The sequence below is a fragment of the Ranitomeya imitator genome, chromosome 2 (genome assembly GCF_032444005.1).
Source record: "Ranitomeya imitator isolate aRanImi1 chromosome 2, aRanImi1.pri, whole genome shotgun sequence".
NCBI lineage: Eukaryota > Metazoa > Chordata > Amphibia > Anura > Dendrobatidae > Ranitomeya > Ranitomeya imitator.
Genome location: NC_091283.1, coordinates 827,344,357 through 827,368,101, shown reverse-complemented (window position 1 = coordinate 827,368,101; position 23,745 = coordinate 827,344,357). Strand labels below are relative to the sequence as shown.

The following is a 23,745-nucleotide window of genomic DNA, read 5'->3' as shown; positions in this document are numbered from 1 at the left end:
TCCCTCTATTGGGAATCATTGGTGAGGCTCCTTGTACTGTTATGGCTGGCAATCAGGCAACACAGCGTGCAGTAATCAGCGCACATACAGAGATCTGGCAATAACCAAAAACAATAGGACGAGCTCTGAGACGTGGAATCTCTGTAGACTGCAGTACCTGATCTATCCTCACACAACTATAAGCAGCAGTGGATTGCGCCTATCACTACCTATGCAACTCTGCACTGCCTGAGGAGCTGACTAGCCTGAAGATAGAAATACAAGCCTGACTTACCTCAGAGAAATACCCCAAAGGAATAGGCAGCCCCCCACATATAATGACTGTTAGCAAGATGAAAAGACAAACGTAGGAATGAAATAGATTCAGCAAAGTGAGGCCCGATATTCTAGACAGAGCGAGGATAGCAAAGAGAACTATGCAGTCTACAAAAAACCCTAAAACGAAAACCACGCAAAGGGGCAAAAAGACCCACCGTGCCGAACTAACAGCACGGCGGTGCACCCCTTTGCTTCTCAGAGCTTCCAGCAAAAGTTAATAGCAAGCTGGACAGAAAAAACAGAAAACAAACTAGAAGCACTTATCTAGCAGAGCAGCAGGCCCAAGGAAAGATGCAGTAGCTCAGATCCAACACTGGAACATTGACAAGGAGCAAGGAAGACAGACTCAGGTGGAGCTAAATAGCAAGGCAGCCAACGAGCTCACCAAAACACCTGAGGGAGGAAGCCCAGAGACTGCAATACCACTTGTGACCACAGAAGTGAACTCAGCCACAGAATTCACAACAGAGCCCCATATAATGCTCCATACAGTATAATGAGCCCCATATAATGCTCCATACAGTATAATGAGCCCCATATAATGTTCCATACAGTATAATGAGCCCCATATAATGCTCCATACAGTATAATGAGCCCCATATAATGCTCCATACAGTATAATGAGCCCCATAGAGCCCCATATAATGCTCCATACAGTATAATAAGCCCCATATATTTTTCCATACAGTAAAATGAGTCCCATATAATGCTCCATACAGTATAATGAGCCCCATATAATGTTCAATACAGTATAATGAGCCCCATATAATGCTCCATACAGTATAATGAGCCCCATATAATGTTTAATACAGTATAATGAGCCCCATATAATGCTCCATACAGTATAATGAGCCCCATATAATGTTTAATACAGTATAATGAGCCCCATATAATGCTCCATACAGTATAATGAGCCCCATATAATGCTCCATACAGTATAATGAGCCCCATATAATGCTCCATACAGTATAATGAGCCCCATAGAGCCCCATATAATGCTCCATACAGTATAATAAGCCCCATATATTGTTCCATACAGTAAAATGAGTCCCATATAATGCTCCATACAGTATAATGAGCCCCATATAATGTTCAATACAGTATAATGAGCCCCATATAATGCTCCATACAGTATAATGAGCCCCATATAATGTTTAATACAGTATAATGAGCCCCATATAATGCTCCATACAGTATAATGAGCCCCATATAATGTTTAATACAGTATAATGAGCCCCATATAATGCTTTATACAGTATAATGAGCCCCATATAATGTTCAATACAGTATAATGAGCCCCATATAATGCTCCATACACTATAATGAGCCCCATATAATGTTTAATACAGTATAATGAGCCCCATATAATGCTCCATACAGTATAATGAGCCCCATATAATGTTTAATACAGTATAATGAGCCCCATATAATGCTCCATACAGTATAATGAGCCCCATATAATGCTCCATACAGTATAATGAGCCCCATATAATGCTCCATACAGTATAATGAGCCCCATAGAGCCCCATATAATGCTCCATACAGTATAATAAGCCCCATATATTGTTCCATACAGTAAAATGAGTCCCATATAATGCTCCATACAGTATAATGAGCCCCATATAATGTTCAATACAGTATAATGAGCCCCATATAATGCTCCATACAGTATAATGAGCCCCATATAATGTTTAATACAGTATAATGAGCCCCATATAATGCTCCATACAGTATAATGAGCCCCATATAATGTTTAATACAGTATAATGAGCCCCATATAATGCTCCATACAGTATAATGAGCCCCATATAATGTTCAATACAGTATAATGAGCCCCATATAATGCTCCATACACTATAATGAGCCCCATATAATGCTCCATACACTATAATGAGCCCCATATAATGTTTAATACAGTATAATGAGCCCCATATAATGCTCCATACAGTATAATGAGCCCCATATAATGTTTAATACAGTATAATGAGCCCCATATAATGCTCCATACAGTATAATGAGCCCCATATAATGTTGAATACAGTATAATGAGCCCCATATAATGCTCCATACAGTATAATGAGCCCCATATAATGCTCCATACAGTATAATGAGCCCCATATAATGTTCCATACAATATAATGAGCTCCATATATTGCTCATACTGAATTGGCCCCATATAATACTCCATATTTATTTGGTCTGATAAGACACTCCATATGTAATTGTAATTAAATATTCACTGCTGGCCACTGCTCTGCTCTGGGCTCCTCTATGTGGGCATCTTTTGGGCTGTTTGCACTGTGACTGTTCAGGTAGAGGGTGCACCGACATGGCGTCATCGCGCCATCTGACCTGAACGTCACAGCCACAGGAAGTGGAAGACGCCGCAGCGGTGGAACCTGGAGAGCTAGGTATCACAAGTGCCCCTAGCACGCCGGTGTCCTCGATGGCGAGTGGGCTCCCCTGCCTACTTATGGCCCTGGCACTTGCCGGGAGCCTGAAAGTCATGAGGTGCACTCACCCGCCCATCCGACCACCCATTTACCCACCCACCCGCTACTGTTCTTGTGTCCCCCTCCCTGCTCGTCCTAAACAAAAGCTGCTGGCTATGTATGTGATATGGTGTTTGATGGGAACTGTTAGGCCGGGTGCCCATGATCCTGAACTAGCAGCGCTTTGGACGGATCACACGGTCGCTGCCGTCTGCTGAACGCAGGTAAATCCTCCTGTGATCACTGAACCGTGCGGATTCACCGCAGTCAATACATTCTAGCTATGTAATTTCTCTTGCAGAGACTAAGGTCCTGAATTACGCGCGTCCATCTCCGCGGGTGATCCGTAGGCGACTATGCATGCATGAAGGACATGGGATTTCTAGAAGTCCCATCCACTATGCTGTAACATCTGGACGCTGTGGGTTTGATGCTGTATAAGGCTACGTTCACATTTGCGGCTTTGGACGCAGCGGCGTCGCCGCAAAACAACGCACGCGTCATGCTTCCCTATCTTTAACATTGGGGACGCATGTGCGTTCGTTTTCATGCATTTCGGTGCGTTTTGCGACGCATGTGTCCTTTCGACGCACCTGGCAGTGCGTTGCAAACGCAACATATTGCATTTTTTCTGCGTCCAAAATTTTTAAAAAACGCTTGCGTCGCACTTGCGTTGTATTTGCGTCGTCGAAACTTCAAATCCTCCATTGAAGTGTATTGGCAACGCAGAAGACGCAAGTACTTGCGTTGTTGTGCGTTGTAGGACGCATGCGTTCTGTACTTTAAAAATAGAGAAACTGAAAAGACCCTATATATTAAAAAAGGGTTGAATGCATGCGTCAAAAATGCATGCGTTCTACTTGCGTCTTTCGTGCGTCGTGCGTTGCGTCCACGACGCTGCGTCCAAAGCCGCAAATGTGAACGTAGCCTAACTACACAGTAATTGCTGATCGTGGGCACCTACCCTTATTGGTGAGGACGTCGTACAGAAGTGGCGTTTTTCCACGAGTAGGTGGTGGGACTGTGGAAAGTTCGAGGGGTGGATGCGGCGCTGGGGTGGAATCTCATAATGTTACCAGTCTGGGGCCCCGAAATTCCTAATCGAATGTATGATTATTAGTGGGGTTCCCCTTAGAATTTTGTTTTTTTATTCCATTGTTTTGCAATTCCCTTTCCTTTCACCATAGCACACGTACAGCTGCGGGCACAAGGCGGATATAGACACAAACTTTCACTAGCGATGATTCTTTTTATGTCACGGAACACAGAGTTCACTAAAAATATAAGTGAAGGCGGCGGCTGCATTGGGTGAGGCCACAAAAACCAATATAAGCTCTATGGGCCTGTGCTGATAATCACAGCCCAGTGAAACCCCCATTGTCAGCACCAGGACCCCTGCAGCACATGCTGATCCTGGAAATAACTTGTATTTCCCAGTCAGCCCAGGAGATTGCAATCTGCTGAGAGCACAATACAAGTCCTCCTGTGTCCTCCACCCAGGGAGGACCTCTACTAATCCAATTAAAACACAAGACTTCCCCAGCAGGACCTTGGTGCCCCCCTCACTGCCCTGGTATTATGGGGGCAGGGGATCACTGACCCTGGATTACTGCAGAGGATTCCTTTATAGCCAGAGGATTAGAGGAGCAGGACTTAAAGCACAACAGGAAAAAAAAATAAAAAATAATAAAGGAGGGGGGAAATTGGTGCTTGCTGCAGGGAGAGATCATAAAAATACAATCTCAGTGCACAGCAGGAGATGTCATCAGCAGGGCAGTGCTGCAGGGGTTAACCTGCATGCAAAGCAAGGGAGGAGAGGAGTGCAGGACAAGCTGGGTGGCTGGGTCACATGCTCACCTGAATGGGGAGGAGTGACAGAGAGGTGGATCTTTTTTTTTTTCTTCTTGCAAAGGGTAAAGAAACATTTCCCAACAAACAAATAACACAAGCTCTTTATTTGCAAACAAGCAGGAGGCTGTGCACTGGGAAGGCAGGAAGGGACTGGCTGATCACCCCCCTCCCTATGACCAGTGCAGCCAGGAAGCTGCCCAGGACATGCTGGCAGGACTGTAGACACTTTGTGGTGCCCTCCTCAATGCCCAGTGCTGCTGCTGCTGCCCCTCCTGGGAGCTGGCAGAGGAGAGAGCAGGAAATCAGTGACATGAAGAAGGGAAAAGTTTCTGCAGATTCTGTGTCCTGGAAGTAACATTGGAAGCCTGTCTGGAACTGCTGCTGTTGGTGGGTTTTTTTTTTTTTTTTTTCCATTTACTACTGATCACTGGAGTACTACTAGATTCAGCTGTGCATGGGGATCTGCTGACTACACTTCGGCCATGGGAGGCTGCATGGGAAGACCGAGGGCTGAGAACCAGAGAGCCCAGTCCAGGGCCTCTGCAAACACTCGCAAGAGAGCAGGTATGTAGTATTTCTCCATGCGCCTGCAGTTCACCCCAACGTCCACTGGGTGGCGGTGGTATTTACCCCCAACCTTGTTACATTGTATCAGGAACTTCTGCTTTGATGAAATATCGAATTGCAACATTGGTTTCAGCTGTGAAATTACCAGGAAACTAAGGTGTTAATGGGTTTTATTATTATGTTCGACAAGATTTGCCAAGTGGTGATCAGGCATATCTACCATTATAGTAATTAAAAGCTGCCATGATGTCTTTTAAAATGAAAAAAAAAGCTGCCATGATGGAATAATTCTTTACCATTTTGGGGCAACATTTTTACAAGGTGTGAATAAATACCTATTAGTTTTATATTAAAGGAACACTAAATCTGAGGTCTATTTGGATGGCCGCTATTGCTTCCTGCTATCAGCCTTTTTTTTTATTTTTTATTTTAGGGACAGGCTAGCAGAAAAAGCCTCCACGAGATTGATAAAAACCGATATTTCCTCCTCTATATACATGTATGACTAGTAACAGCTCTCGGAAAACTTTAGCCTCAATTCAGCAAGGGGTTTATTTTTTGGCACAAAGCTTCTTAAAACATTGTTACATTTTTTTTAATCATTTTATCAGTTCTGGCCAATTCCAATAAAGGGAGTATGATGAAGCCGCCGTCTAATTCCTTATAATTTGTGCCATACATTACGCCCCCAATGGACCCAGGCACCTGGCTGGAGTAACACATCTGGTAGAGGTGCACGCCATTTGTAAAACGTGCCAAATTCGGAGAGAGGAGTGCGTCTCTGAATGAATCCGGTGCATTTTACTCCAGCGCAGCTTTCGTTAAGGTTGACGTTCAAAATTCCAATCTTTGGCCTTCTTGGTTCAGGAGAAGTCAGTGGCTGAACATTTGTGTAATGGACACAAAGATCAGATAAAAGTAATTGTAAAAAGATACTGAAGAACATGAAATGAGATTAGAATGTCCATCACACGTCTGTTCCATCCCTGGACGCTCCAGTGGCCTCTATTATCTTCCTTGCAGCAGTAATGGTCGGTACGTGCTCTCATGGCCCATGGATGTGGTCGGTACGTGCTCTCATGGCCCATGGATGTGGTCGGTACGTGCTCTCATCATGGCCCATGGATGTGGTCGGTACGTGCTCTCATCATGGCCCATGGATGTGGTCGGTACGTGCTCTCATCATGGCCCATGGATGTGGTCGGTACGTGCTCTCATGGCCCATGGATGTGGTCGGTACGTGCTCTCATGGCCCATGGATGTGGTCGGTACGTGCTCTCATGGCCCATGGATGTGGTCGGTACGTGCTCTCATGGCCCATGGATGTGGTCGGTACGTGCTCTCATGGCCCATGGATGTGGTCGGTACGTGCTCTCATGGCCCATGGATCGTCTTCCTCTCCACTGTCTTTGGCCACACATGCAAGACTCGCCGCTGAGGTCGGTGATTGGCTGCAGACGTAACATTCTGTAGACATGATGTGACTTCTGCAGCCATGCCAACAAAGACTGCAAAGAGGAAGCGCAGCAGCTTCTACACGTGAGCATTGCCTTCAGGCCAAGTCTACCCTGCGGCCGTCCTCAAGGGTACAGCCTCCCCCATGGTTTATCAAGTTCCCCTTGTGTTTAGATGGAGCTGCTGACTTTCAGCAAGCCAACTGCTTAAACCTAGTGATGAGCGATCATGTTCTGATAAAGTGTTATCTGAGCATGCTCAGGTGCTAACCGAGTGTCTGCGGCGTGCTCAAATAATATGTTTGAGTCCCCGAGGCTGCATGTCTCGTGGCTGTTCTCCAGCCGTAACACATGGAGGGATTGCCTGTTTGTTAGGAATTCCCTGCTTGTGTTGCGGCTGTAGAAAAGCTGGGAGCTGAACATAGTATTCGAGCATTCCAAAGTCACTCAGCACCTGAGCATGCTGAGATAACGCCTTAGCCGAGCACGATCGCTCTACACTACTTAAAACATATCAAACTAGGTGGTTGGTGGAACCAGGTAAATCTGCCAAAATGAAAGAAATTCATACACTTCAGATAGCGGTCAGCGGTTCATTCAGCCAACAGCTATTACTGTCCTCCCCGGTCCGGGCAGTGGCTTATCTCCTGTGAGTGGGGGAGGGCAGGGAGAATTGGGGTGCTTCCAGCCTCCACACTGCGTTCTGGTACCCATTTTGTGACCCTGTCAGGGCTTATGCCTGAACTGACCTACAAAACGGGATTCTGCTGTATGTCTACTACATCTGCCTGAAAGCGCCCTAAGGGTATGTGCACACGGTGCGGATTTTGCTGCGGATGCGTAGCGGATTGCCCTCTGTGGATTCGCAGCAGTTTACAGTACCATGTATATCTCCAGAATTTGTTTATAGGGGTTGTACTCTGCTGGAAGATCCCCTTTTGAATACTAACAATAAAGCCCTCCATTTCAGTTTCTTTGTTCCCCGGCAATCCCACTGGAGCGTCCACATTACCTACACAATGTGATGAGATCGCCGTTGTTTGGTGGTTTATACAAAGTAGTGGACAACCCCTTTAATATGTTTGGGCAGCTCAATATGATGTGACATAACCTTGCAGGGAATTTAGGTAACTGACAGGACCCGCTGGGCCGGGGGTGTGCATGGGTGTACTTGGTCTATGATATCAGAGCATGGTTAAAGGCGAACAAATGGCCCATGGTGACTGATGCCAAAGAGCCTACTGATGCCTCAAGAGCAGCCTGTCGGCACATTTCTACATGTGGCAGAAGTGGAATCACTGTATAGGCCCCTGTTCTGTGATTGTGTGCAGATATCCTATGTGTCCGTCATGAATCTAATGTAGAAGTCCTGGAAGAGCAATGGGGACGTGTCAGTGCACCTAGACTTTCTTCATTAGTCATTAGTGATGAGCGAGTATACTCCTTACCCGAGTTTCTCCAAGCATGCTCGGGTGTCTTCCGAGTATTTCTCAGAGATTTAGTTTGTCAACGCAGCTGCATAATTTGCGGCTGCTAGACAGCTTGAATACATGCGGGGATTGCCTGTTTGTTAGGGAATCCCCACATGTATTCAGGCTGTCTAGCAGCCTCAAATAATGCAGCGGGGGGGGGGGAGGGGGAACAAACATAATCTATGAGCACGGCCAAGATACTCGGAGACCACCCGAGCATACTCCGAGAATCTCGAGTAACGAGTATACTCGCTCATCACTAATCTTACAAGACCATGTTCACACTTTCAGTATTCATAAGCCAAAACCAGGACACTCCTCCTAAGCATTTGTTTTCTCTACATTCTTCTGTGTGAAGCCTGTAAGAAGAAAAAAAAAAAAAAAAATATATATATATATATATATATATATATATACATACATACATACATACATACATACATACATACATACATACATACATACATACAGTGGGGCAAAAAAGTATTTAGTCAGTCAGCAATAGTGCAAGTTCCACCACTTAAAAAGATGAGAGGCGTCTGTAATTTACATCATAGGTAGACCTCAACTATGGGAGACAAACTGAGAAAAAAAAATCCAGAAAATCACATTGTCTGTTTTTTTTAACATTTTATTTGCATATTATGGTGGAAAATAAGTATTTGGTCAGAAACAAACAATCAAGATTTCTGGCTCTCACAGACCTGTAACTTCTTCTTTAAGAGGCTCCTCTTTCCTCCACTCATTATCTGTAGTAATGGCACCTGTTTAAACTTGTTAAAACTTGTTAAAAAAAAAAGCACAATCTTGACAATCTGAGATAATTGGCGCGAATGCCACCTTCAATAGTAATTAACCTTTTAAACGTACGGTTGAGCCATCTGTATGACGTCCACAGAGGAGTCTGGATTTGTAGGTTTCCCTTATTTCGCGTACTTGTGGATGACGCTTTACATACTGTTCCTTAAAGACCTTTAACCAGAACCAGTAGTGTGGCCAATGGACGGGCGTCAGACTTTATCGCGGGAGCGCTCGCTTCATGTAATTTCGCCCTTTCCTACTAGAGATCCTTTTTCACCCTTCTGTTACATAAGTGCGCAGTGTTGCTTCTGATGTTGTTTGCTCGGTCACTTGGCAACTGATTGCTTGCTGGTTGAGTTTACTAGAGGCCAAAGTGCAAAAAAAAAAAAAGCTATGAAGTCCTGTAAGGAAGTAGAAAGAAATCAAGACGTCAAATAATTTATTTCCTTTAAAGGGGTTGTACGGTACAGTTCACTTTTGCATCTGGATGCGAGTGGTGTCGATGAGGATGGGTGCACACGTCACAACAGGTATGTGGGGGTGCGCCAACATCCGTCGGCGCAGCTTGCCTCCCTATGTGGATGTGAGTGGCACTTTCTAAAGGAGCAAAAAACCAAGCCACCTAGTTCCATAAATGACGCCACGTTCTCAGAATGTGCAGATAATATACTGAAGGTGTCTCATTGGCCATCTGTCTGAGGTGGACGCCTTCAGTTGACGAAACGCTTTCAGTATCCATTTCACCCTATCTCCTAAATAATTGTCTAAGGGTCACTTCTGTCTTTCTGTCTGTCACGGATATTCATTAGTCGCAGCCTCTGTCTGTCATGGAAATCCAAGTCGCTGATTGGTCGTGGCTGTTTTGCCATGACCAATCAGCAACGGGCACAGTCCGGTGGAAAAATGGCCGCTCCTTCCCCCCCGCAGTCGGCGCCCGCTCCGTACTCCCCTCCAGTCAGCGCTCACACAGGGTTAATGGCAGCGTTGACCGCGGTGTAACGCACTCGGTTAACGCTGCTATTAACCCTGTGTGACCAACTTTTTACTATTCATGCTGCCTATGCAGCATCAATAGTAAAAACATCTAATGTTAAAAATAAAAAAAGTTATATACTCACCGTCCGTCGGATCAGGAACAGGCCTTTCCTGCTCCTCGCGATGCCCCGGTGACTGCTCCATGCATTGCGATATCGCGAGACCGCTACGTCATCATCTCGCGAGACCGCAATGTACTCTTCAGACCGGAGCGCATGAGGAACGTCGGTAACCGCTTTGATCCGGGGGGCCACCGGAGGGTGAGTATATAACTATTTTTTATTTTAATTCTTTTTTTTTTAACAGGAATATGGTGCCCACATTGCTATAGACTGCATGGGCTGTGCAATATATTTAGTGGGCTGTATTATATACTACTGCGCGGGCTGTGCAATGTACTGCGCGGGCTGTGTTATACACTGCGTGCGTGGTACTGCGCAATATACTACGTGGCTGGGCAGTATACTACGTGGCTGGGCAATATACTACGTGGCTGGGCAATATACTACGTGGACATGCATATTCTAGAATACCCGATGCGTTAGAATCGGGCCACCATCTAGTACCTTTTATAAATGAGCACACTCCGCTGTTAAATTGGGAGAGGGAAATGAGCAGCTGCCAAATGCCTGGCAGCAGCCGATCTATCAGAGCAAATGGTAGAGCATGTTGAAAGCAGATATGGCCGATCCTGCCAAAAATGGGCACAAGCAACACAAATCACACAAATCTTGATGCATTGACACATGACATGAAATGTATCCTTCTCTCATCAAAACATTTGGAAAATATTTAATCATATTTTATCATACCGTTTTTTTTTTTTTTTTTTTTTTTTTTCAATGGGTCCAAATATTTTAAGACTTAAGTTTTTTATTCTATTCGGTCTCGGAGTTCGTTCATCCAGCTATCTCCTGATCTGGGAATGGAACAAGAAGTCTTAATTAAAGAAGCAGTCCTCCTCTTCCTCCCGTCAAAGTCTTTATCCTCTTAATATATTGCAGTCATCATATTATTATACAGCACGGTGTACTTACAATCGCTCATTTTACCTTTTCTACCCATTAAATGTTTCTCTTTTCCTTTAGGCTTATAACATCATGTGACTAGTTGAACCCATCTAAGCTGTATGTACAGACAGGAGGTCAGTTTTCCCTGTATGAGTCATGAGTCACTGCAAAAGTCCCTGGCAGGATGGAGGAAGGAGGTGAATGATAAATGCAGGGACAAGAGACTTCCTGTAACCATGTCTTGGCAGTGCTCGGCGGCTTCCATGATGGGCACAGTATTGATGGGCAGACATTATAAACCTGGTCCTAAACCCAAGAGAGTTTTCCTTGATTCTTGTTGCGTGTTCTGTCCACTTTTCATAGCTTTTAGCTGATGTCTATTACAAAAAATCGAAGACCACTTTATGAGGGATTGTCTAAAATGGCCAGCCTGAGGAACATCTAATAATGTCGCGCAGCCCGGTGGCCAAATGCTGCTTGGTCTCTGCATCCAGCTTTACCAACGATGTCCCGTCGTAGACTCTGTACAGACGGCCGTTGGGAAAACTCAGACCAGTCACGTCAGCGCATTGCTGTTTGCATAGAGGATGGATGCAGGAATGGTCTTCAATTTTGTCCTTGACTGGTCCATAGTAACAGACTTGAGCATCCTGTGCAGTTGAAAAATAGTTCTTGTGAGCGAGCACATAGGCTAACATTTAACATCCTTTAGTAGATGGGCATAAAATATGCTAGTCTAAAGATGTGACCACTGCAGTCAATGAATGGTTGCTGAAATGACCCACTGTAGTCTGTGACTGGCTGCAGCGGTGACAAGTTCCGATGTCATTCCTGAGCAGGAAGCAGAGACTGGTGTGGAACAAGGAGTACAGGGGCTAGCACGTGTGCTACAGTGTTTTGTCTACTGACACTGGTGGCATGGCAAGGCGGAGTGGGCTGCCACCTTTATCGTTGTGTGACCGTGTGCTCGGGATCTTGCATCGTTTGGAAATCCCTTTTGGCCTAGGACATATTGAGATTTGTATTGGTCCTATTAAAGTTGCTATTATTTAACGCTCACACTGCAGTTTTGTGCCTTTATTCTAGAGTTTATGTATGATGGTCCATCCCAAATTCAAGGGTTGTGCAGGTAGACACCTAAGGAAAGTCAACAGCTCCCCTTTAGCATGTGGCTCCTACCTTCTCTTTTCCTTGCATGTCTTGACGTAGTCCGTATACCTACTTTTTTTTTTTTTTTTTCCTTCCTTCTTCTGCACGTTAAATTTTTCATCTTTACTCTCCCTTCTTCAGGTTCCTATTCTCGTCAAACAAAAGTCCACTATTCCTCACCTTCACAGATGAGTCCTTTACCTACCAGGTCCCTGCAGTCACCGCTCCCTCTTCTGTGCTCATGGCTTCATCTCTGCACACATCTTCCCTTCTATTTGCTTCCGATGATTGATTGGTTTCGTTCATGGTCTTTCTGCACGGTTGATATTTTAACTTAAAAGATTAGCCAAGCAGTAAGATCATGCGTCCGTGCAGTCCGTCGTCATCTATAGATTATATAAGTACAATGTCCGCAGTCATCAATAGTTTATGGAGCTCGAGCAACGTAAATGTGTTCTCAATCAATAGTCCAGAGTGCATAAATAGTTGTTTGTTTTTTTTTAAATAGATGTGTGGCCATAACAAGCAGCCTGGAAAGGTCAAGGGTAGATGGTCAATGGAGATAATACTTGAATCGAGCATGGTGGTCTACGTTCTGTACTATGCTGGTATTAGAGAATGGTAAAAGTTCTTCATCACCCCAAAAGTCTTTTTTGTGTGCCCATGATGGTTATTAATGGTGGCACCTGGAAGGTCACAAGTTACCAATGGGGAACATTGAATGTTGGTTTCCAGCAGAAGACTATCTTGTCCTCTGTAGGATTGGCCATGAAAGCAGTTTACCTTATCCTGAAACTTTTTAAGTATCACCTATCTAATATGGCTGAGCACAAAAGTCAATGTTGGCCGTATTGTCTAAGGAGCGATATATGAGCGGGCTGAACGCATCCATCAAATGAGTCCCTCAACAATTCTTATTGACTGTCCTTTAAGTCACCAGATTTTACGATACAAACTGCTTGCATTAATAAATATCAGACTTGATGAAGCTTTTATATTCACTTCTTTTAATATTCATGTGAGAATGGCTCTATGATCTTTTTTAAAAATTTCCTAGTAAATGTCTGCCCCACCTAACCTGCTTGATGGCTTCTTAATGTTCCCTACCACCTGCTGCTGAACATACGCCAAATCTGGCCTAAATAACGACACCTCAGTGTCCCTCCTCCACTGCTGAGCGGAGGTTGAATGTACTCATGGGCTGTCGCACCTTTCAATGGAAGGAGTATGTTCCTGCTCTGTTAGTGTATGAAGCTCTGCCTGTGGCTGGTCTTCAGGTTGAGGGTTGCGGCAACTCTGGTGGTGTTGAGCTGGCTGCAGGGTCGTTGCAGGCTGTAGCTTTCTCAAAGAGATGAATTTTCAAGTTCCATCTGTTCCGAATATGGTGGATAATCAGACGTGTTGGGGCAGAGAATTCCAGAGGATGGGGGATACTCGAGAGATCTTGGAGGCAATTGGGTGAAGAACATACAAGAGTGGAGGAGAGAAGCAGATCTTGGGAGGACTGGAGATTGTGTGGGAAGATATCGGAGATTATTTTGGAGGAGATGGGTTGTAGCTGGTTATGTAGGTCAATGTTAGTAGTTTAAACTGTTTCCGTTGGGAAATTTGGCAGGCAAAGAAGAGCTTTGTGAAGCGAAGAGGTGGAGGAGTAATGAGGGGAGAAGTGGATTAATCAAGCAACAGAGCTAAAGACGGACTGAAGAGATGCGAGAGTGTCAAATGGGAGGCCTCAACGAGTACGGTATATGGCAATGGTTTAGGTGGAAGACGAGGGCACGCAATATAGTTTTAGTAGACCGACGGTTGAGGAAAGGATGAATTATGGAAATATTTTGAGTTGAAAGTGGTGAGAGCTTGGATGTGCGGTTTGAAGGACCGGGCAGAGTGAAACGTTACTCCAAGGCAGCGGACTTCCAGTGCACGGGGAAGTTTTTAGCTCTCAGAATATGGGGAATTAAACCAAGTTATTAATGTATGTGTTTTTTTTTTGTTTTTTTTTTATTAAAACAAAACTAGAAAACGTGGTATTGCCATAACCATGTCGACTGGTAGAAATGGAAGTTTTATTTAGTTTTTTTTTTTTTTTTTTGGGGGGGGGGGGGGGGGAGGTTCCACCACTTTTCAGCACTTTTTATAAATTTAATTCAACCTATACCATCTCCTTTATAAAGAAAAAAAAAAAACTATTTATTCTTGGAAGGCAAAGCAGAAAAATCCCTTTTTTGTGTTTTTTTTTTTTTGTTTTTTTTTAGAGTAGGGTAAAAAAAAAATCTGTGGAAGGTGGTGGGGTGCCCTATATCTACAGACAGGATTCAACGCAAGACATCTATTCAGTTTATTGATCAGATTGGTTCAAGGAAGCAAAATGGTAATGATCGGCATAAACAGACATACTCTTATTTCAGCAAATATTTTTATTGATCGGTCTGATGTATTACATAGTCTCCACGAAGTCAAGTTTTGCTGTAAAGGGAGTTTTGCCCTATAAAGGAAAATGGACTGATATTAGGAACTCATGCATTAAATACATTCTGCCATGTTTTGTTTTTTATTAATCAAACTTATGTAAAGGTAGGAAAAAAAATTAAAATTAGAATTTCCACCTAATTCTTCTTTAAATTTGAACTTAGTGTTTTTTTTCTGTTTTGTATTCTACTTTGATTTATTTTTCACTTTTAAAAAGGTTCCCAATTGTGGGTGAAATATGGGATGTTCATATATTTGGTCAATTGCAGCTTTGTAACTTGAAACAGTTTTTTGCTGTTCTTTCCCTAGAGGGATTTAATGGTTCGCTTGAAACTTTTGTGGCACGTGTGACTTTTTGCACTAAAAAGCAGCAAAAAAAAGTTAGACAAACATAACAAAGCATATTGGATTTTATTTACTGCGTGCGCCATTTTGAAGAACTTGGTGCAAAGAAAGTTAAGTAACGTGAGACAAAAGTGAGTTAAGCAAAACAAATAATGAATTTGGCCCAAAAAGGTGTTGTTTTTTTTATTTTTATTTTTTTTGAATTGTTCTCTGCCTTCGGGAAAATGGAGCATGAAGAGGAATTCCAGGCTGCAGCTGATCTCTGACTTCCTCTTCCTGCTCCATTTGACAGGAGGCGGGGACAGTGACGCCAGCGCTGATTGGGTGCCGGGGTCACATGTCACAACAGCAGCACGGGAGCCTCGGGAAAGCGAGTGCCGACACCGCCAGAATGGTATCGGTGAAAGTAGGTTGCGGGATGCAGTGGCAGACAGAAGGCAGAACAAAAATTAACAAATTTTAAGTTTTAATTTAACAGGGGGTTAAATTCTCGCAGGGAGATGACAGGTTAAACAGCGGAACAGCAGTCCAATTGCGAAGGATATGCAGGGTTAATAAGTGACAGTCGTTCTTTTGGGCAGTTATTGTTTCAGGAGTTCTTCAGAATGCAGGTACCACTTGGGGGTTGGTAGCGCCGGCAACCGCTGGCGTGTTGTTTTGTCCAAGGAGCTTTGTTTGGTAACGACGGTCCGTCTTCAGGCGGCAGCGGTCAGTCTCCGGCACCTTCCGCTGAGCCCCTAGTCCATGAACTTATGCGGCCGCAGCATGATCAGGGTCCCCCCGTGTGCGGGAAGGTATATGCTGGTAAGGGGGCTGAAAACATCTGTCCAGTACCCGGTTTTCTCTTTGCAGCACGTACGTTGTACTCACGGTCACAAAGCGCATGGCACCTCGCTCTCTGCCAGTTACCGGGCGCGCTGCACTTCTCTCTCTGCAATCACCGCTGGTCACGACTGGAGTCCACGGACGTGGGCCGGCGCAGTCCCTGTGCTCAAGGGCTGGAGCGCTTCTCTCTCTGTGCTGCGCACTGCCTGTTCCCGCCAAGACTGACTGCTTGCGCGCGCTGTGGCTGCTGCCGCTTAGCCACACCCCTTGTTTCCGAGTGCAAACGTCTGTCCTGTCTCTTACTCCTTCCCCCGAACAGAGGAGACAGCTCCAACAGTTCCGGACCCGGCATAGGACAGGTACCCACAGCCCGTGTCTCCTCTTTACATCAGCACGGGAAGGGAGTATAAGCTTTATTATTTTGGGGGGGGGGGGGGGGGCAAGCGTGGGGTGTGCCAAGAAGTTGTCCAAATAGTGGGATGTTTTGTAAAAAGAATTTTATAAAGTCTATGAATTTCTGGAAAGTGACAAACCATCGGACTCAAAGTAGTTTTGCAGCTGTCTTGTTACATTCCACATAACAGGCAATAACCTGTTTCCTCCACATCTGTACCCGGTAATGCAGCTGTTTCCAGAATGTACAGAACGTTCCCACCTAAAGTAAAGCCTCCGCTCTTCATGAACTCACATGGAGCTTAATAGTTAAAAGATCTGTGGATTCCAAACCTTTTAAAGTCCATTAAAGGGAACCTTTCAAGATGATGTTAATACTGAAACTAGCATTACAGAAGTTATTGGTCCTAGTGCAACCATAATAATGATATCTTTAGTAATCCGATGTGCCAGCACTGAGAAATCAAGCTTTGAAGCCACATGCAAATTAGACGGGAAGTGCATTAGGGGCGTGTCGGATCACTGAGCGCCTGGACACTCCCTGTGCACTTTCAGGCTGATTTGCATCTGACATACAAGCTTGATATCTCAGCGCTGGCTCATCACATTACTAACAAGACGGGTAGTCTTTTTATTGCTGTGCTGGGATCTATAGAGGCACACCGTTAGTTTTTGTAGTAAAATACTCCTGGAAGGTCCATTTTTAACTATTTCATAACCTTGCAGATCTTGGAAGAAATGTGGGATTTTCTATTGGTGTTAGACATAAATTCAAAGTGCTGCAAGCTATATCAGATCATTAAAAGCGTGTACAGGCTACAGTAAAAAAAAAAATGTTTTTACATTTTTGTAAATATGAGCAACGTTACAATTTTACGGCTTATTAAAAATGTTTAAGTATTATCCTTTTCTGCATTTGAGTTGTGAATTACGTATGTTCTTACGAAATCTGGGCCATTTTGGCTACTATTCAAGACCCCAAATGTCTAATAACCCAACTTGTCAAAAGTTTGTGAAAATCAGCCATGCTGGAATTAACGATAAAAATTGCTTTATAAGAAGCCAGTTTTGTTAATTAGAAGTCGAGTGGAGCAAATTGATTTGCAGGAACCTGGTCCAAAGGCCACGTTGGTAATCCATGGCTGCCGGACCAGAGCACCCCTTCCTACCTATGGCATTCCTGGCATCATGCTTCCATCGCACCGCAAAGATGTTGCCTCTTCTGACTACTACAAATTAGAAGAGGCGCCAACGATGCCAACAGATAGGAGGAAGTTCGCAGGGATCTGGCTCGTTGGCCACTGACTACTAATGTGGGTCCTGCGAGTCTAAATAAATGTTACTAGTCAGACAGGCGGGTCCCCGGTAGCTTTTTCCCTCTGCCTATATGCCGACTGTCACGCTGGGGACCCACATGTCCGACTAGTCTGCCATGTGACTCGGTCCCCAGCGGTTACTTGACAGAAGAGGATTTACGTAAATTTTTGCCGATTTCAAAGTTGAGATTTTCTGCTCAAATACACAACCAGGTACGGCCAGACTGCAATGATATGGAGCCAGGGGTTGTTTACTTCATAGAAATCCTGCTATTAACGGTGTCCTCTTTCTCTTTGTTGGCCAAGCTGATGGGGGTGGAGGGGAAGCGCTCACTTGTTACAGTAACTGCAGTAATAAGCACTTCTCAATTTTCAATTGTTCTTGAGCAGACAGCCTGAAGGAGGCTGACGCCTCTAGATGGGGGCTAAGCACACCGTGGCATCCTTAATTACATAGATAAGAGAGGATACATCTAATGGCAAGGTTTGGCTTCTAATATAATCTACTTAATTTTTGGACTTTTACTTTTTTTTTTCTTTTCCCTTCTAATAGGATTGTAACTTTTTTTGTTGTTTGTGTTACCAAACTATTAAAGATGCTTGCACAGGCCAACATTTTGAGCACCATTTCTTACCTTGTATAGGGAGATATTGAATAACTTTGTAAGTACCGTACTTTGCTTAATTTATCTTATGTGATTCTGAGTGGCAACTTCTATAACTCAATCATAAATATAAAGGGTTCAGAGCTGAAATCTGTCTCCACTACTTGGTCAATGCATACACAATTTTGTCTGGTAATATCTGGGAAGTATTATTTTTACTCCAGGCACTGTACAGTTATCCTCAGATGTTGGGATAGTTAGCTATCACTCTCCAGGTACTGTACAGTTATCACATGTTGGGATAGTTAGCTATCACTCTCCAGGCACTGTACAGTTATCACATGTTGGGATAGTTGGCTATCACTCTCCAGGTACTGTACAGTTATCACATGTTGGGATAGTTAGCTATCACTCTCCAGGCACTGTACAGTTATCACATGTTGGGATAGTTAGCTATCACTCTCCAGGCACTGTACAGTTATCACATGTTGGGATAGTTGGCTATCACTCTCCAGGTACTGTACAGTTATCACATGTTGGGATAGTTAGCTATCACTCTCCAGGCACTGTACAGTTATCACATGTTGGGATAGTTAGCTATCACTCTCCAGGTACTGTACAGTTATCACATGTTGGGATAGTTGGCTATCACTCTCCAGGCACTGTACAGTTATCATCACATGTTGGGATAGTTAGCTATCACTCTCCAGGTACTGTACAGTTATCACATGTTGGGATAGTTGGCTATCACTCTCCAGGCACTGTACAGTTATCACATGTTGGGATAGTTAGCTATCACTCTCCAGGCACTGTACAGTTATCACATGTTGGGATAGTTAGCTATCACTCTCCAGGTACTGTACAGTTATCATCACATGTTGGGATAGTTGGCTATCACTCTCCAGGCATTGTACAGTTATCACATGTTGGGATAGTTGGCTATCACTCTCCAGGCACTGTACAGTTATCACATGTTGGGATAGTTAGCTATCACTCTCCAGGCACTGTACAGTTATCACATGTTGGGATAGTTGGCTATCACTCTCCAGGCACTGTACAGTTATCATCACATGTTGGGATAGTTAGCTATCACTCTCCAGGTACTGTACAGTTATCACATGTTGGGATAGTTGGCTATCACTCTCCAGGCATTGTACAGTTATCACATGTTGGGATAGTTAGCTATCACTCTCCAGGTACTGTACAGTTATCACATGTTGGGATAGTTGGCTATCACTCTCCAGGCATTGTACAGTTATCACATGTTGGGATAGTTAGCTATCACTCTCCAGGTACTGTACAGTTATCACATGTTGGGATAGTTAGCTATCACTCTCCAGGTACTGTACAGTTATCACATGTTGGGATAGTTGGCTATCACTCTCCAGGTACTGTACAGTTATCATCACATATTGGGATAGTTAGCTATCACTCTCCAGGTACTGTACAGTTATCACATGTTGGGATAGTTAGCTATCACTCTCCAGGTACTGTACAGTTATCCTCACATGTTGGGATAGTTGGCTATCACTCTCCAGGCATTGTACAGTTATCATCACATATTGGGATAGTTGGCTATCACTCTCCAGGTACTGTACAGTTATCACATGTTGGGATAGTTAGCTATCACTCTCCAGGTACTGTACAGTTATCACATGTTGGGATAGTTGGCTATCACTCTCCAGGCATTGTACAGTTATCATCACATGTTGGGATAGTTAGCTATCACTCTCCAGGTACTGTACAGTTATCACATGTTGGGATAGTTAGCTATCACTCTCCAGGTACTGTACAGTTATCACATGTTGGGATAGTTAGCTATCACTCTCCAGGTACTGTACAGTTATGACATGTTGGGATAGTTAGCTATCCCTCTCCAGGTACTGTACAGTTATCACATGTTGGGATAGTTAGCTATCACTCTCCAGGTACTGTACAGTTATCACATGTTGGGATAGTTAGCTATCACTCTCCAGGTACTGTACAGTTATGACATGTTGGGATAGTTGGCTATCACTCTCCAGGCATTGTACAGTTATCATCACATGTTGGGATAGTTAGCTATCACTCTCCAGGTACTGTACAGTTATCACATGTTGGGATAGTTAGCTATCACTCTCCAGGTACTGTACAGTTATCACATGTTGGGATAGTTAGCTATCACTCTCCAGGTACTGTACAGTTATGACATGTTGGGATAGTTAGCTATCCCTCTCCAGGTACTGTACAGTTATCACATGTTGGGATAGTTAGCTATCACTCTCCAGGTACTGTACAGTTATCACATGTTGGGATAGTTAGCTATCACTCTCCAGGTACTGTACAGTTATCACATGTTGGGATAGTTAGCTATCACTCTCCAGGTACTGTACAGTTATCACATGTTGGGATAGTTAGCTATCACTCTCCAGGTACTGTACAGTTATCACATGTTGGGATAGTTGGCTATCACTCTCCAGGCACTGTACAGTTATCATCACATGTTGGGATAGTTGGCTATCACTCTCCAGGCACTGTACAGTTATCATCACATGTTGGGATAGTTAGCTATCACTCTCCAGGTACTGTACAGTTATCATCACATGTTGGGATAGTTAGCTATCACTCTCCAGGTACTGTACAGTTATCACATGTTGGGATAGTTGGCTATCACTCTCCAGGCACGGTACAGTTATCATCACATGTTGGGATAGTTGGCTATCACTCTCCAGGCACGGTACAGTTATCATCACATGTTGGGATAGTTGGCTATCACTCTCCAGGTACTGTACAGTTATCATCACATGTTGGGATAGTTGGCTATTACTTTCATTTACAGAAGCTTAGCTGCTGCACAATTGACTATTTTCATTGACTACCTGAAGAATTTTGATTTCAGCTCTGAACTCTTATGCAAATTGTAACTCTGGATAATAAAGCAATACAAATGTTGTTTTACTTCTGTCTACTTGTCCCAAAAGGTTTCAGTACAAGCCTACCATTGGGGATTGCCGATGGTAAAGCTTTGAGAATATACTAGACTATATCCACAACATCGTTTAGTGGTTCTCCAGCTGAGAAAAATATATTTTCGAAAAGGTATCTGGAAATTGTTTTGAGTTACAGGGTTATTCTCTAAATTACTGAGAAATAAGGGATTTGACCACTGAGACCCTGCAGTCCTGAGATCGGGGCTCTGTGAAGGATATATTGAATAGAGCAGGGGTGCACTTGTTTCACCTCTATTGTTATATATTGGACTGTCGGAGAAAGCTGAGCTCTGTAACCGGCTGGACCTGGCAGTGCCATTGACAATGAATGGAGTGGATTCCGAGTATGATCACAGCTCCATACAAAATGGGTTTCCAGAGGATTTTGCCATTTGGACCTCCTTTGCAGCAAGGTATGGGAGAAGGACATAACATGATTTTGGGAATAAACCTGTAATGGAGCATGTCCCACATTCAGGATCTTCTCTCCTTGGCCAGAGTTGAGGGTGTTTTTTTCACGGAGAACCTTTTGCTTTGGTGGCCCTGTACATTACGCAGGCAACTGATTGATGGGACTGGACGCTGTGCAACGCTTCGTTTTTCCTGTTCTGGCGCTCCACGTAAATTAAACACTTGCTGCCAGGTGTCCACACGGATTGGGATTTTTTGCTGGAGGTCACAGCATTCCGACACTTTGATCAGATTATTGTACAGCGTCCATTCTATCATGCAGGATTGTCCAAAGTTGAGAATCGCTTTAAAGAGCGATATTGTACATCGGGGCGAGATCACTGCTCTGCAAATAAATGAATACAATGTGCGCACGGTGACGGCAACTAAGCTCTTCTGACAACTGGTTAAGCAGGACTTGGCGAACGCTGCAAGAGGCATCGGTATAGGGTGACCTGGGAGATTGCTGCCGGGACGGCTGGTTCTTCCTAGAATATCAGGATTCGGTTCAGACTGAAAAATTCCCTGTAAATTCTGTAGTTCTGTCATTATTATGGGTATTTTCCTTTGTCTTCATTGTTTTGTGATAACATGGTGATCTTGTGGCCTTCAGCAGACAGGTACACACCGGTACGCACTGCTCTCACCCGCTAGAGTACATTAAACACGAGCAGAGTCCACATACGGTTCCATTTCACTATGTTCAGCACCCGGGCCTATCCTATTAATTGCTTATGACACAACCTAAGCAACACAAAAGAGAACACCACGCTAAAGCCATATTCTATGTATACAGCTCTGTTCTGTTTACATACAACTACGGGTCAGGCCATAAACATAGTACTGCCATCTATATACCAGAATATAACTACTATAATACAGCTCCTATGTACAAGAATATAACTACTATAATACTGCTCCTATGTACAAGAATATAACTACTATAATACTGCCCCTATGTACAAGAATATAACTACTATAATACTGCCCCTATGTACAAGAATATAACTACTATAATACTGCTCCTATGTACAAGAATATAACTACTATAATTCTGCCCCTATGTACAAGAATATAACTACTATAAGGCCATGTTCACACAGTGCGTTTTTTACCGCGGAACCGCGGCGGTTTTGCCGCTGCGGTTCCGCAGCTGTTTTCCATGCAGGGTACAGTACACTGTACCCTATGGAAAACAGGACACACTGTGCACATGGTCCGGAAATTGTAAAAAAAAAGACGCGCTGAATAGCTCCCGGAAAAAAGAAGGAGCATGTCAATTCTTTTTCCGGAGCCGCAGCGGTTCTGCACCCATAGACCTCCATTGTGAGGTCCAAACCGCAGTAAAACCCGCAGATCAAAAATATATCTGCGGGTTTTACTGCGGTTTGATGTGCAGAACCGCTGCAGCAGGAAGTGCGGGGAGCGGGCGGAAGTGCGTGGGCGGAGTGTGGCTGCCCCCCCCCGTGTTCCGATCCCGCCCCCCCGTGCTCCGATGCCCCCCCCCCAGTGCTCCGATGCCCCCCCCCAGTGCTCTGATGCCCCCCCGTGCCCTAATCTCCCCCCCTTATACTCACCCGGCGTCCCGGTGTCCGTCCGGCCGTTTTCTCCCTGGGCGCCGCCATCTTGCAAAATGGCGGGCGCATGCGCAGTGCGCCCGCCGAATCTGCCGGCCGGCAGATTCGTTCCAAAGTGCATTTTGATCACTGAGATAGGTTATATCTCAGTGATCAAAATAAAAAAATAGTAAATGACACCCCCCCCCCTTTGTCACCCCCATAGGTAGGGACAATAAAAAAAATAAAGAATTTTTTTTTTTTTTTTTTTTCACTAAGGTTAGAATAGGGGTAGGGTTAGGGTTAGGGGTAGGGTTAGGGTTAGGGGTAGGGTTAGGGGTAGGGTTAGGGGTAGGGTTAGGGTTAGGGGTAGGGTTAGGGGTAGGGGTAGGGTTAGGGTATTTTCAGCCATTTTAACCCTAAAAAAATTCCTAGAAAACACACAGACTCTGGCTAGAAAACTGCATCAAAAAAACGCATCAAAAAACGCATCAAAAAACGCATCAAAAACGGACCAAAAAAGGACCAAAAAAAGGACCTGCGTTTTCTGCCAAGAGCTGCAGTTTTTTAAAAAACAGTCAGGAAAAAAAAAGGATGGAAATCCTGAACGTGTGAACATACCCTTATACTGCCCCTATGTACAAGAATATAACTACTATAATACTGCT

General features: G+C 44.2%; 1 protein-coding gene across 2 annotated transcripts in view; it reads left to right on the top strand.

Moving 5' to 3' along the window:
* The first annotated feature begins 4,554 nt into the window (after positions 1–4,554).
* Positions 4,555–23,745, top strand: part of UBTD1 (ubiquitin domain containing 1) — a 61,280-nt gene continuing 42,089 nt past the window's right edge. The window contains exon 1 of one of the 2 annotated variants that reach the window (XM_069754031.1): positions 4,555–5,225. In XM_069754031.1, coding sequence (XP_069610132.1) covers positions 5,144–5,225 — 82 coding nt within the window. In that variant the 5' untranslated portion in view covers positions 4,555–5,143. Of the gene's footprint in view, positions 5,226–9,350; positions 9,486–23,745 lie in introns of those variants that run through there. The other variant, XM_069754032.1, reaches the window with a different exon arrangement.